The sequence below is a fragment of the Bos javanicus genome, chromosome 5, assembly GCF_032452875.1.
Source record: "Bos javanicus breed banteng chromosome 5, ARS-OSU_banteng_1.0, whole genome shotgun sequence".
Lineage (NCBI taxonomy): Eukaryota > Metazoa > Chordata > Mammalia > Artiodactyla > Bovidae > Bos > Bos javanicus.
The window spans coordinates 95,563,252-95,576,556 of record NC_083872.1 but is presented as its reverse complement, the minus strand read 5'-3'; the positions used below and the strand labels follow the sequence as shown (position 1 = coordinate 95,576,556).

General features: G+C 42.6%; 1 protein-coding gene across 2 annotated transcripts in view; it reads right to left on the bottom strand.

The window, feature by feature from the left end:
• The window catches only part of ART4 (ADP-ribosyltransferase 4 (inactive) (Dombrock blood group)), a 17,340-nt gene extending 4,035 nt beyond the window's left edge, over window positions 1–13,305 (bottom strand). Inside the window, exons 1-3 of one of the 2 annotated variants that reach the window (XM_061417765.1) lie at window positions 12,787–13,305; window positions 8,147–8,855; window positions 935–1,838 (exon numbers count right to left, since the gene is read on the bottom strand). In XM_061417765.1, the coding sequence (XP_061273749.1) occupies window positions 1,798–1,838; window positions 8,147–8,855; window positions 12,787–12,957 (921 nt within the window). In that variant the 5' untranslated portion in view covers window positions 12,958–13,305 and the 3' untranslated portion in view covers window positions 935–1,797. Of the gene's footprint in view, window positions 1–934; window positions 1,839–8,146; window positions 8,856–12,786 lie in introns of those variants that run through there. The other variant, XM_061417764.1, reaches the window with a different exon arrangement.

Here is a 13,305-nt window from a genome sequence, read left to right as displayed (position 1 = left end):
CCGCCAGGGAAGGACTGAAGCTAGCTACTTTTAAAAAATGTATTCTCTCTTAGATTTTTTAAATGACAACACAAGTCACTTATTTTGTAGACCATAAATTAGGTCCCAAGAGGATAAAAGGTGTACCTCAGGGTTGATGATAAAAGTTGATGGTAGAGATCTCCCGATTTTATGTCTTTATTATCATCGTCAGCAGAATTATCACCATTGCCATTATCCTTATCTTCATCACCATTATGAAAGCTAACATTGTTTAAAGACTTATTCTGTTCTGGAATCTTTTTAAGCACTTGCTGTAAATTAACTCATTTAATCCACACAACAAAACTATGAGGTATTTATCCTCATTATCTTCATTTTTTATTTGATAAAGCTGTGACAGAGATGTGAAGAAACTTGTCAAATGTCATGCATCTAGTATGCAGTGGAGGCAGCCATCAAATTTAGGCAGTCAGGTTTGAGCTATATATATTTAAAAACTTTTATTTATGTAGTTATTTATGGCTGTGCTGGGTCTTCATTGCTGCATCTGGGCTTTCTCTGATTGCAGCAAGCAGGAGCTATTCCTCACTGTGGTGGGCAAGATTCTGATTGCAGGGTCTTCTCTTGTGGAGCACTGGCTCTAGAGCACAGGTACTGCAGTAGTTGTGCATGGGCTTAGTTGCTTGGCTGCCTGTGGGGTCTTCCCGGACCAGGGGTCAAGCTGGTATCCTTTGCACCACAAGGCAGACTCTCAACTCTGTATTTTTAACCACTGTATGGTCTCTACATATATTGTATGTCCAGTCATTTTTTTTTTTTAATTACAAGGTGAGCAAAAAGTATTCATAGAATCCTGCTTGAGGTGTGTGTGTGTGTGTGTGTGTGGGTGTGTGTGTGTGTACTGCCTACATGGACACACACTTCACGGGAAAGGTTAGCAGACAGTAAGGTGTGGCTGATGAAAGTGATATTTATTATACTAATTGGGAATACAATGGGATGAAAATATTGGATGAGACGGAGGATGGAAACCTTTAAAATATGCTCTAAAGAAAGAATGGAATCTCCTGTTCAACCAGTCTTTACTGATTATTAGTGTAGAAAAGATATTGAGATAGAAAGCCATTCAACTCTGTGATTGCCTCAGTATTTGACCATATTGTTTGATAGGATGACCAGACAATGGAGAAATATTTTTCCACCACTTTCATATAACATATAAGATCCCTAGAGTTTCTAGGGATTTCTATTTGGAATTCTACATTACTTACAGTAAATTTCAAAACCCTAATTTTCTTAGACAAACAAATTAAGAATTCAAGCATATTTCTAAGCTTTTGTCAAAGTTTATGTTAAAATTGTACTATCTGAATTCTCAAAGGGACTAGGAGCCATTAATAGCACTTTAGCAGGTCATTAGAATGATTCTTATGTGTCTTCTGTTTTGTTTTCTCTTCACTGAGACTAGAGATCACAGGGACCTCTAACCCCACCCTTTCTCACCTTTCTCATTTTTTCATGGACTAAGATTCTACTGAAGAGTTTTCAGAAAATATTGATCCACAAGAAAACAATATAACAGTGAAAGATCATGATTTGGTGCTGATTAGCTTTGGTAATCAAAGAGCCTCTTGATGAGGGTGAAGGGGGAGAGTGAAAGAGCCGGCTTAAGACTAAATATTTAAAAAAAACCTAAGATCATAGCATCTGGTCCCATTAATGTATGGCAAATAGAAGAGGAAAAAGTGGAAGTAGTGACAGATTTCTTCTTCTTGAGCTCCAAAATCACTGTGGATGGTGACTGCAGCCATGAAATCAGGAGATGGTTGCTTCTTGGCAGGAAAGCGATGAAAAACCTGGACAGTGTGTTGAAAAGCAGAGACATTATTCTGCTGAAAAAGGTCTGTATAGTCAAGGCTATCTATGGTCTTCCCAGTGGTCATGTACTGTTGTGAGAGCTGGACCATAAAGAAGGCAGAATGCCAAAGAATTTATGCTTTTGAACTGTGGTGCTGGAGAAGACTACTGAAAGTCCCTTGGAGAGCAAGGAGATCAAACCAGTTAATCTTCAGGGAGATGAACCCTGAATATTCACTGGAAGGACTAATGCTGACCCTGAAGCTCTAGTATTTTGGTCATCTGATGAGAGCAGATGACTGACAACTCATTGGAAAAGTCCCTGATGCTGGAAAAGATCAAGGGCAGAAGGAGAAGAGGGCGTCAGAGGATGAGATGGCTGGATGGCATCATCAGTGCAATGAACATGAACTTGGGCAAACTCTGGTAGATAGTGAGGGACAGGGAGGCCTGGCATGCTACTGTCCACGGGGTTGCAGAGTCAGACATGACTAGGCGACTGAAAAACAACAACAAAGCTTTGGTATTGAAGCTTTACCCTTAGATGCTTGACTTTGATCATTTTTGTTACTTTCATTGGGACTCAGTTTTCTCATCTGTAAAATGAGTTTTTTACATCCCTGGGTCAGGAAGATCCCCTGGAGGAAGGCATGGCAACTCTCTCCAGTATTCTTGCCTGGAGAATTCCAAGGACAGAGGAGCCTGGTGAGCTGCAGTCTATAGGGTTGCAAAGAGTCAGACACGACTGAGGTGACGTAGCACCCTGGCACAGAGCCATTAACAAATGCCCAGCTTTCACTGGCTCGATCATCTGTTCTTCCCATCATGCTTTGTGGTCCATCTCCCAGATTCATTCCATTACTTATTCTTCCATCCATTCATTTCAGATGGACACCGTACTTCAAGAAAAGCATGATGTCACAAATTGGGTAAACTACTTTGGGATAATTGAAGCCCAGAGTAAAAGAAAATAGGAAGCAGTAAGTTAATAAAATAAAGATGAAAGTCACTTAGTTGTATGACTCCAGGCCAGAATACTGGAGTGGGTAGCCTTTTCCTTCTCCAGGGGATCTCCCCAACCCAGGGATCAAACTCAGGTCTGCCACATTGCAGCATATTCTTTACCTGCTGATCCACAAGGGAAGCCCAAGAATACTGGAGTGGGTAGCTTATCCCTCTCCAGCAGATCTTCCTGACCCAGGAATCAAACCTGGGTCTCCTGCATTGCAGGCGAATTCTTTACCAACTGAGCTAACAGGGAAGCCATGGTAATGGTAATAGTAACTAATGGTTCTAAGAGCTTTTGCATGCACTCATTCATTTTCTCTTTACCAGAATCTTATAAGGTAAGTTTTATTTATTTATTTTTAATTATTCCTATCTTACATGTGAAGGAAATGAGGCACAGAGAGAATAAGCCATTTGCCTGTATTCTCACTGCTAGTAACTGGCAAGATTAACATGTAAACCCACGCTGACTGCAAACAATTGACTATATTTTTTCTAGAAGCATACTTAAGAATTTTAATTATGTGAAAGATTTTAACAAACCACACTTCTTTGTGAATCCAATAATACAGAACAGAGCATGTATTTGTGTGTCTACAGATTTTTGGCACCGATTATTTTGCTGAAAGAAGCAACATTTAAGGACAAATACCTAACATAATGTATTTTGAGTCTTCTAATGTGCATGAAGACATCTGTTTCTATGGTAACAAGTGTAGGTCACATGAGGGGTGGGAGAAGAATTAGAGGGAAAAGCTGTTCATTTATACTGTCTTTTAACAATTTTTCTTTTGCAAATTTACTTCCTTCAGTGTAGTATGCTACCAATTTGACCTCATGACTCTCTGAAGGCAACAGATTCTTGGGAACTCTTTGAACCTGAGAACTTCAGTTACAAGTTAATGGAAGCAATTTTGAAATACCTTGAAGGACTGAGGAAGCTCTACTCTTTAATCTACTGTCTCATCGTTGGGAGAAACGCAGTGTCCCAGGCTGACCCATTTTAAAAGCCTTCATGTTGTTTTTTGCATATTGCATCTGGCAGATTAAGAGGGAACTGGGAAAGAAACGTAAGTCACTGGCTCAAATGGGACATTTTAGGATATGAAATAATGGGACTTCTCTGGTGGTCCAGTGGTTAAGACTCTGAGCTTCCAGTGCAGGGGATCTGGGTTTGGTCCCTCGGTGGGGAACTAGGATCCCACATGCCACAGGGCACAGCCAAAAGAATAAATAAATACAAATAATATATAGACTAGTTTATGACTTCTGCTGGTGAAAAAATTGGAAGAATAGAAAACAATCTCCTGCAAGGATTCCAGTTTCATGAGGAATTAGATATTGTGAATTCCCCAGGCTGAGGTTAGTGATTATCCAGGTGATTGGCCAGTAGTGATCTGGACAACAGCCATCTAGAAAAACAGGGCTTGAGAGTCCACTGACCTTCCTCCCTCTTCCCAGTGAAGGACTCCCAGATAAGAAAAACACGCCTTCTCCCTCCTCCCACTGTTCATGTTTGCATCAATCTAATACTGCTCCAGGATGTTGGGATAAGCAGAGTGTCACTTATCAGTTAATAGAAATGACTTCAGAAATTTGAGTACTTCCCTAGTGGCTCAGATGGTAAAGAATCTGCCTGCAATGCAGAAGATCTGGGTTTGATCACCGAGTTGGGAAGATCCCTTGGAAAAGGGAATGGCTAGGCTGAATGCCCGAGAATTGATGCTTTCACATTGTGGTGCTGGAGAAGACTGTTTAGAGTCCCTTGGGCAGCAAAGAGATCAAACCAGTCAATCCTAAAGGAAATCAACCCTGAATATTCACTGAAGTTCCAATACTTTGGCCACCTGATGTAAAAGGCCAACTCATTGGAAAGATATAAGGCAGGAGGAGAAGGGGGTGACAGAGGATGAGATGGTTTGATGACATCACCAACCCAATGGACATGAGTTTGAGCAAACTCCTGGAGATAGTGAAGGACAGGGAAGCCTGGCATGATGCTATCCTTAGGGTTTCAAAGAGTCAGACACTGCTTAGGGACTGAACAGAGAACAACAAGAAATTCTGGGCTTCCCAGGTGGTGCTAGTGGTAAAGAAGCACCTGCCAATGCAGGAGACACAAGGGACACAGGTTCGAGCCTGAAGTTGGGAAGGTCCCCTGGAGAAGGAAAGGCAACTCACTCCAGTATTCTTGCCTGAAGAATTTCATGGACGGAGAAGCCTGGCGGGCTATAGCCCATGAAGAGTCAGACATGACTGTGTGACTGAGCACACAGCACAGGAAAGATTTCAGAAAGCGCTTTTCCACTAAGGAATAAAAACCTCAAGAAACAAGAACAAAATAAAAAACACTGCAGTGAATAGCTGAAAATATTCTGGAGTCTTGCAAAAAAATTTTTTTTTATGTATAACCTATAGAGATAGGTGAATAGTAGCAAAACTGCACTTAGTCCCTCAGTCGTGTTTGACTCTTTGTGACCCCATGGACTGTAGCCCACCAGGTTCCTCTCTCTGGGATTCTCCAGGCAAAAATACTGGAGTGAGTTGCCATGCCCTCCTCCAGGGGTTCTCCCCAACCCAGGGATTGAACCCAGGTCTCCTGCATTGCAGGCTGATTCTTTACCAGTGGAGCTACTAGGGAAGCCCAGTAGCAAAGCTACCTATCTCAAATGATGAGAACGAAACCACAGTATTCCAGGCAGATGCAATTCTGGAGAATCCTGGAACCTGGCTATGGATATTCTTATCAAAGTATCTTATGATATATTCTTATCAAAAATAGTGAGCTTTTGATATTTTATTTTATTTTAAAATATCACTATTTTATTCACATTCTACCCTAGTTTTTCATTCTTCTCTATAAACATTAATCTCTTGGGTCTGTGGAGCAGAAACACATGCCATTCATTATTGGTATCTTCCCTGCTGGCAAGGAGAGAAGGGTGTGGATGAGAGTCCTGGTAGAGCACCTCTCCCTTGGTCTGTGTTTACAAATAGGCCAGAGTGAGCAGGATCTTGACCTCAGCGGGGATGCCAGTTTGAAGACGGTTGCAATGCTGCAGCCTTAATATGTTGAGAAATGCTGATGGGCTGAATTATTCACAGTAGCCATGATGATGGAGTAGAGGAAGAGTAGGGGATATTTCAAAGTTAGACACTGTAGCTGAGTTACAGTTGACTTTGTAAACGAACAAACATGTGGATAAGGATGGTCTTCCTCTTTCTTAATCAAACAGGGGACAGCCTTTGCTATAGAATTTTCACTGTGTTTGCTCCATCAAATGACTGTGGCTGGCAACATACAAGGATAAAATGGAATCAGTCACATGTGTTTCTATAAAAGAGCTTAACACATGTTTATATTGTGGTAACTAATTACTCTTACTTCAGTTCATTTTTCATGGTATCATCAGTTGTTCTGTTATTTAGTTGCCAAGTTGTGTCTGACTCCTTGCGATCCCATGACTGCAGCACACCAGGCCTCCCTGTCCCTCCCCATCTCCCGGAGTTTGCCCAAGTTCATGTCCATTGAGTCGGTGATGCCATCCAACCATCTCATCCTCTATCTCCCTCTCCTCCTTCTGCCTTCAATCTTTCCCAGCATCAGGGCTCTTGCTAAAATACTGATCTGATTGATACTCCACTTCTTACAGACTCTAATGATTTCTCACTGCTTATGGCATGAAGTTTGAAAATCCTTGGCATGAAATACAAGAATTTTTACAAACTGGCCCTGTCAGATCTCTCCAGCCCAAATCCATTTCCTACTCTCTCTGTACTCCTGGCTTCTTCCTACATCTTACACTCTGGTTGTCCAAAATCTTGAAATTTACCTGAAGATACCAGATTGTTTGAAATCTCTGAAATTTAGTATGTTTTTTCTGCTTGAAATGACTTTTTGTCTTGTCCTTACTAAAAGCCAATATACATATTTTTGGCCTTTCCCCCACAAGCCCACTCGAAAAATAAATTTTATAAAAGAATAGTGATGCAGAAAACAAATTTATGGTTACCAGGGGGGAAATTGGGGGAGAGATAAATTGGAAGATTTGGATTGACTAGCATATTCAAAAGCAGAGACATTACTTTGCCAACAAAGGTTCGTCTACTCAAGTCTATGGTTTTTCCTGTGGTCCTGTATGGATGTGAGAGTTGGACTGTGGAGAAGGCTGAGTGCCGAAGAATTGATACTTTTGAACTGTAGTGTTGGAGAAGACTCTTGAGAGTCCCTTGGACTGCAAGGAGATCCAACCAGTCCATTCTGAAGGAGATCAGCCCTGGGATTTCTTTGGAAGGAATGATGCTAAAGCTGAAACTCCAATACTTTGGCCACCTCATGTGAAGAGTTGACTCATTGGAAAAGACTCTGATGTTGGGAGGGATTGGGGGCAAGAGGAGAAGGGGACGACAGAGGATGAGATGGCTGGATGGCATCACTGACTCGATGGACGTGAGTGTGAGTGAACTCTTGGACTTGGTGATGGACAGGGAGGCCTGGTGCGCTGCAATTCATGGGGTCGCAAAGAGTCGGACACGACTGAGCGACTGATCTGATCTGATATACAGTGTGTGTGTGAGTCGAATCAGGCGTGTCCAACTCTTTTCGACCCTACAGACTGTAGCCCGCCAGGCTCTTCTGTCCACAGGGATTCTCCAGGCAAAAATACTGGAGTGGGTTGCCGTGCCCTCCTCCAGGGGATCTTTCCAATCCAGGGATTGAACCCAGGTCTCTCATATTGCAGGCGGATTCTTAACTAACTGAGCTACTAGGGAAGCCCCCACATACACATTACTATATATAAAACGGTAACTGATAAGGACCTATTGTTCAGCACAGGGAACTCTACTTAGTACTCTGTAATAACCTTTATGGGAAAAGAATCTGAAAAAGAGTAGATATATGTGTATGTATAACCGATTCACTTTACTGTTCACCTGAAACTAACACAACATAATAAATCAACTAGACTCCAATAAAACTTTTTTAAAAAAGAAAAAAAATTAAAATTACTTTTTTGACAAGATTAAAAAAAATAGTGGGCTGTGATCCTAGTAATGTATGTGGTTTAGTTGCTCAGTCATGTTCAACTCTTTGTAACCCGATGGATTGTAGCCCGCCAGGCTCCTCTGTCCATGGGGATTTTCCGGGCAAGAATACTGGAATGGGTTGCCATGCCCCTCTCCAGGGGATCTTCCCAATCTGGGTCTCCTGCATTGCAGGTGTTCTCTTTACCAACTAAGCCACTAGGGAAATCCCGATCCTGGTTACAGTGAATTGAAATTGGATCAATAACAATACCTTTTAGCAGCTGACAGTTGTACGTGCTTTGGGTCCCATTTGACAGCAATTGCAACCAATTTCCTCTTGGATGGTAGCTCACATTGACAACTTTAAACAGCTCATAGGGAGGGACCAAGACCTCCTTCTTGAGAGAGAAGTCTTGTACTGGTGCCCCCAGGCAGGTCAACATGGTAAATAGAGTTTGGTTCCCAAACCTCTGTGCCTGTTCTCTTGCTGGGGAGGTGGAGAGGAATTGGCCAAAGCGAACGATCGCACCCACGGGGGCTCGCAAGTAAACGCCCTTCAACTCATGCTGCACCTTGTAACACAGAGAGTCTTTCCTCGAGACAATCTCTTTCCTCAGCAGCTGGATTGCTGAGGTCAGGAAGTAGTGTAGATATTTGAAACGGAATGAATGTTTATACTGCTGCGGAGACCCAGCAGCACTGGCCATGGCTCTGGAGAAGTCTAAGTGAACTCTGTCGTCCGATAAATAAACCGAGACAGCCAGAGCATGTGTAATAGTCATGTTCCCGGGGAGAGGTTTCTCTTGGTTCAACCAGTTTAAGTGTGTTTGGTGCCAGACCTTGCGGTAATGCTTACTGGATTCTAGTTCTTCCATGAAATAATCCCCTTGAAGCAGCATCTCCATGACTTGTTGGCTGCAGCCTCGGTACTGATCATCAAAGGAATTTGGTGTCAAGTCAAAGTCGATTTTAACTGCAATCTATAAGGAAAGAATTTCACATGCTAGCAAGGTAATTCTCAAAATCTTTCAGGCTAGGTTTCAACAATACATGAACCAAGAACTTCCAGATGTACAAACTGAATTTGGCAAAGGCAGAGGAATCAGAGATCAAATTGCCAACATCTGCTGGATCATAGAAAAGCAGGAGAATTCCAGAAAAACATCTGCTGCACTGACTATGCTAAAGCCTTTGTCTGTGTGGATCACAACAAACTGGAAAATTCTTAAAGAGATGGGAATACCAGACCACCTTACCTGCCTCCTGAGAAACCTGTATGCAGGTTAAGAAGCAACAGTTAAAACTGGACAAGATTGAGTGACTGAACAACAATAAGGAAAGAAGAATCTTGATTATAACTTTTCAAATCAGATGGTGAGTGTTGTTGACCTGAAATAAATAGACTGCCAGGTATTTTGCCAGCAAAGATAGGTTTATTCAGGGTCAGCAAAGAGCTGCAATTCAGGGTTTGTAACCATGGTGCAACATGTACAGGTTCTCACAGGGCAAGGGAAGTAAAACACTTTCCTAGAGAAGAAACGGAAGATGGGAGGATATAGTAAACAGAGTTCATGGCTTTTCATTGGCCCAGTCCTTACCAAGAAAGGGGCTTCCCTGATGCTCACTTGCTAAAGAATCCACCTGCGATGCAGGAGACCCTGGTTTGATTCCTGGGTTGGGAAGATCCCCTAGAGAAAGGATAGGCTACCCACTCCAGTATTCTTGGGCTTCCCTTGTGGCTCAGTTGGTAAAGAATCCGCCTGCAATGCGGAGACCTGGGTTCGATCCCTGGGTTGGGAAGATCCCCTGAAGAAGGGAAAGTCTACCTACTCCAGTATTTTGGCCTGGAGAATTCCATGGAGAAGTCCACGGGATCACAAGAGTCTGACACGAATGAATGACTTTCACACTCACTTTGCCAGGAAAGAAGAGATGCTTCTCTTCTTCCTGTTGGGCTCTACTATCCCGGGAGCAGGGCTTCCTCAAAAGAATCCATCTGCAATGCAGGAGACAATGGAGATGCCGCTTTGATCCTGGGGAAGATACCCTGGAAAAGGAAATGGCAACCCACTCCAGTATTCTTGCCTGGGAAATCCCGTAGATGGAGGTGCCTGGTGGGCCACAGTCCAAAGGGTCGCAAAGAATTGGACAGGACTAAGTGACTAAGCGCATAAACACACCCACAAACACACACACATCCTGGGAGTAAGAGCTCCCCCTTCTGGTCTTCTGACTCTATTTAACTGATGTTTCTGGTTTTTTGGTTTTTTTTTAAATTTTGCAGTGTGGTAGCTGATTTGCTTTATTTGCTATACTCTTTAAGACCAAGTCGTCTCCTCAAAATCAGTATCTGCTGAAATAAGTTTCACTCATAGTCATTACACTGCTCCAGCTTTTCCTGTGTCTGTGACCCATGTTAGATATTGAATTTAGTTTGACAAATATTACTAAAACACCAACATCCTCATCCCCCACAGAGAAAGTGCCTCTTCTGTATCACTGCAAAGTCTTTTTGCACAGTGAGTATTTTGAAGAAAAAATAAATAATCTTAAAGTTTAATTATACTTTCTGTTTCTTCTACCCCTTCACATTCTCACACTGATGTTACAGGGAATATTTCTTTACACTTAAAGAACACTTAAAGGCTGTATTAGAAGTCTTTGGGACTTCCCTGGTGGTCCAGTGGTTAAGACTCTGCATCTTCACTGCAGGAAGCACAGTTTGGATCCCTGGTCATGGAACAAAGATCCCTCATGCCATTCACTGCAGCCAAAACAAAAGCAAAACCAAACCAAACCAAAACGACAAACAATGACTTCAGTGATGAGTGATGTTGAGTTCTGTACGGGGGCTAGGACAACCCTCTCCTCTGCCCAGGACTTGAAATATGAAGGCTAACATACAATTTTTGCTATTGAATGAGAACCTGTTGGAACATCCATCTTTAGGTCTGATGGCTGGTGGGCTTGCTAAGGGTAAACCCCAGAATGAGTTGACTTGCCCCCTTAGGTGCAGGCAGTATTGGACTGCAGCCTGTCCAGGTGGGATTCTTGTCGTGGAGGAACACATAACTCATGCCTTTTGCCATGGGGCTACCTCCCAGAAGGAAGAGGAGCAGAGTCAAATGCAGTATACCCAGTTATTCTTCCTGACACTACCAGTCAAGTAAATCTGCCCACTTCCAGGGGAGCAGAGTGAGGAAAGAGCTGGACAGAGGTCAGTAAGGTTCCTTGGAAAGTCCCTCCTCTTATTAATAGAAACCAGGAGTGGGAAAAAGGCATTCTCTTATAGGGAGCCAAAGGAATATTACTTATTGATATCTAGTGCATATTAAGTTTGCCATAATAAAGTTAGTGACTTCAAAATACCTGGGCTTCCCTGATGGCTCAGATAGTGAAGAGTCTGCCTGCAACTCGGGAGACCCAGGTTCAATCCCTGGATCAGGAAGATCCTGAGGAAAAGGAAACGGCAGCCCACTCCAGTATTCTTGCCTGGAAAATTTCATGGGCAAAGGAGGTTTGTGGGCTATAGTCCCTGAGGTCACAGAGACTCAGACATGACTGAGCGACTACTAACACTTTTTCACGTTCAAAATAAATGAATAAATAAATAGGAGTTAGAGATTTGAAGACAAGTCATCAAGTATCATCCACCCATAACTGAAAGCCATATTTTTCAGTTATCTGAATTCCAAAATGTTTCCTTCTTGGCAAAGAAATGATGCTTTATTAATAAACAGTACTTAATAAGGAACATATTAAGAGATAAAATTTCATCCAGTGAGTGTCAACAGTGCAGCAGCTGCAACTAAAAAACATACCATTGGGTATTTTTGCTATATTATTTATGGCAAGAAGTCAACTAGTTTGTGTAAACTGGAACAAAATTTTAAGACTGCTTAAATGATTTTAACCAATGACTCTTCACAGCAGGTTTACAAATAGTTCTACAGAATATATCTAAGCCAAAAACAAAAGAAAAATACCTCTGTCAAACCTCATACACTCCAAAGCTTTAATCTATTACTAGATATCAAATGGGTATTCTGTTTTCTCTTAACATGAGGTCATATAGAACTTTATAGTGCTTCTTTTGAGTTGATCTATATGAGATGGCTAGTGTCAGATAGTGAAAGTGAAAGTATCAGTCGTTCAGTTGTGTCTGACGCTTTGCAACCCCATGGACTGTAGCTCACCAGGCTCCTCTGTCCATGGCATTCTCCAAGCAAGAATACTGGAGTATGTAGCCATTCCCTTCTCCAGGGGGTCTTCCCAACCTAGGGATCAAACCCAGGTCTCTGGCATTGCTGGTGGGATTCTTTACTGTCTGAGCCACCAGGGAAGCCAATGCCAGAAAGACTTAGTTTATTTTGCATTATTTGTCCTATAGATGCAGTCTTTTATGCAAATTTTATGGACAGTAAAAATTAATGAGACTTCCCTGGTGGTTCAGTGCTTAAGACTCCACATTTTCACTGCAGGGGGCACAGGTTCAAACCCTGGTCAAGGAACTAAGATCTTGCATGCCACCTGGCACAGCCAAAAAAAAAAAAAACACCAAAAAACCCAAAACAAAAAATAATGCTACGTCTCTAGCTTGCATGTGTGTATGCTAAGTTGCTTTACATGTCCAACTTTTTGTGAACCTATGGACTGTAGCCCACCAGGCTTCTCTGTCCATGGGATTTTCCAGCAAGAATACTGGAGTGGGTTGCCATTCCCTTCTCCAGGGGATCTTCCCGACCCAGGGATCGAACCTGGGTCTCCTGCATTGCAGGCAGATTCTTTACGGTCTGAGCTACTAGGAAGCCCCTATCCCAAGGAATTAAAGGTCATTTAAAGGCTATCACCAGGAGGATGCTCCAACAGAGCCCTGATCATAAAGAGATCACCTCCTCCACTATAACTCACCGTGGGTCTCTGCAGACCAGAGCACAGCAGCAGGAGAAGAAGCTGCCCCCTCAGGAGCCAGATTCTCACCGCAGAGGCTGCAGTATTTGCCAGAAGAATCCTTCTGCAATGATTGGTCAGGGGACAGCATTTGTTTGTGTGCAGAGCGTTTCTTTGCCCTCGCAGCTCCATCCTAAAATCAGCTTTCAGGATGCTCCTTTGAGGTTTTTCTCCTGGAGTAAGTCTCAACAAGAACTCTCCTCTCCCACGTGTATCTCGAGACTTCTGTTGACCACCACCAACTAGCAGTTTTTCCGAGGGAAGAATTCAACTCACTCGTAAAGCTGGAACCACTGCTGAACAGCCAGATTTGCGAACCAAATAAGGGATTCTAAAGTGAACTCAAGTTAGTTCCCAATTTAAAAAAAAGATCCTGGTCTTGTTTGTATGTGGGGAAATTCCAAAGGCTTATTAAGGGTCAGGCTCACCAGCTCAACCTTTAACTTCCTTAGCAAAGCAGGACAAGGCATGCCCTGTATG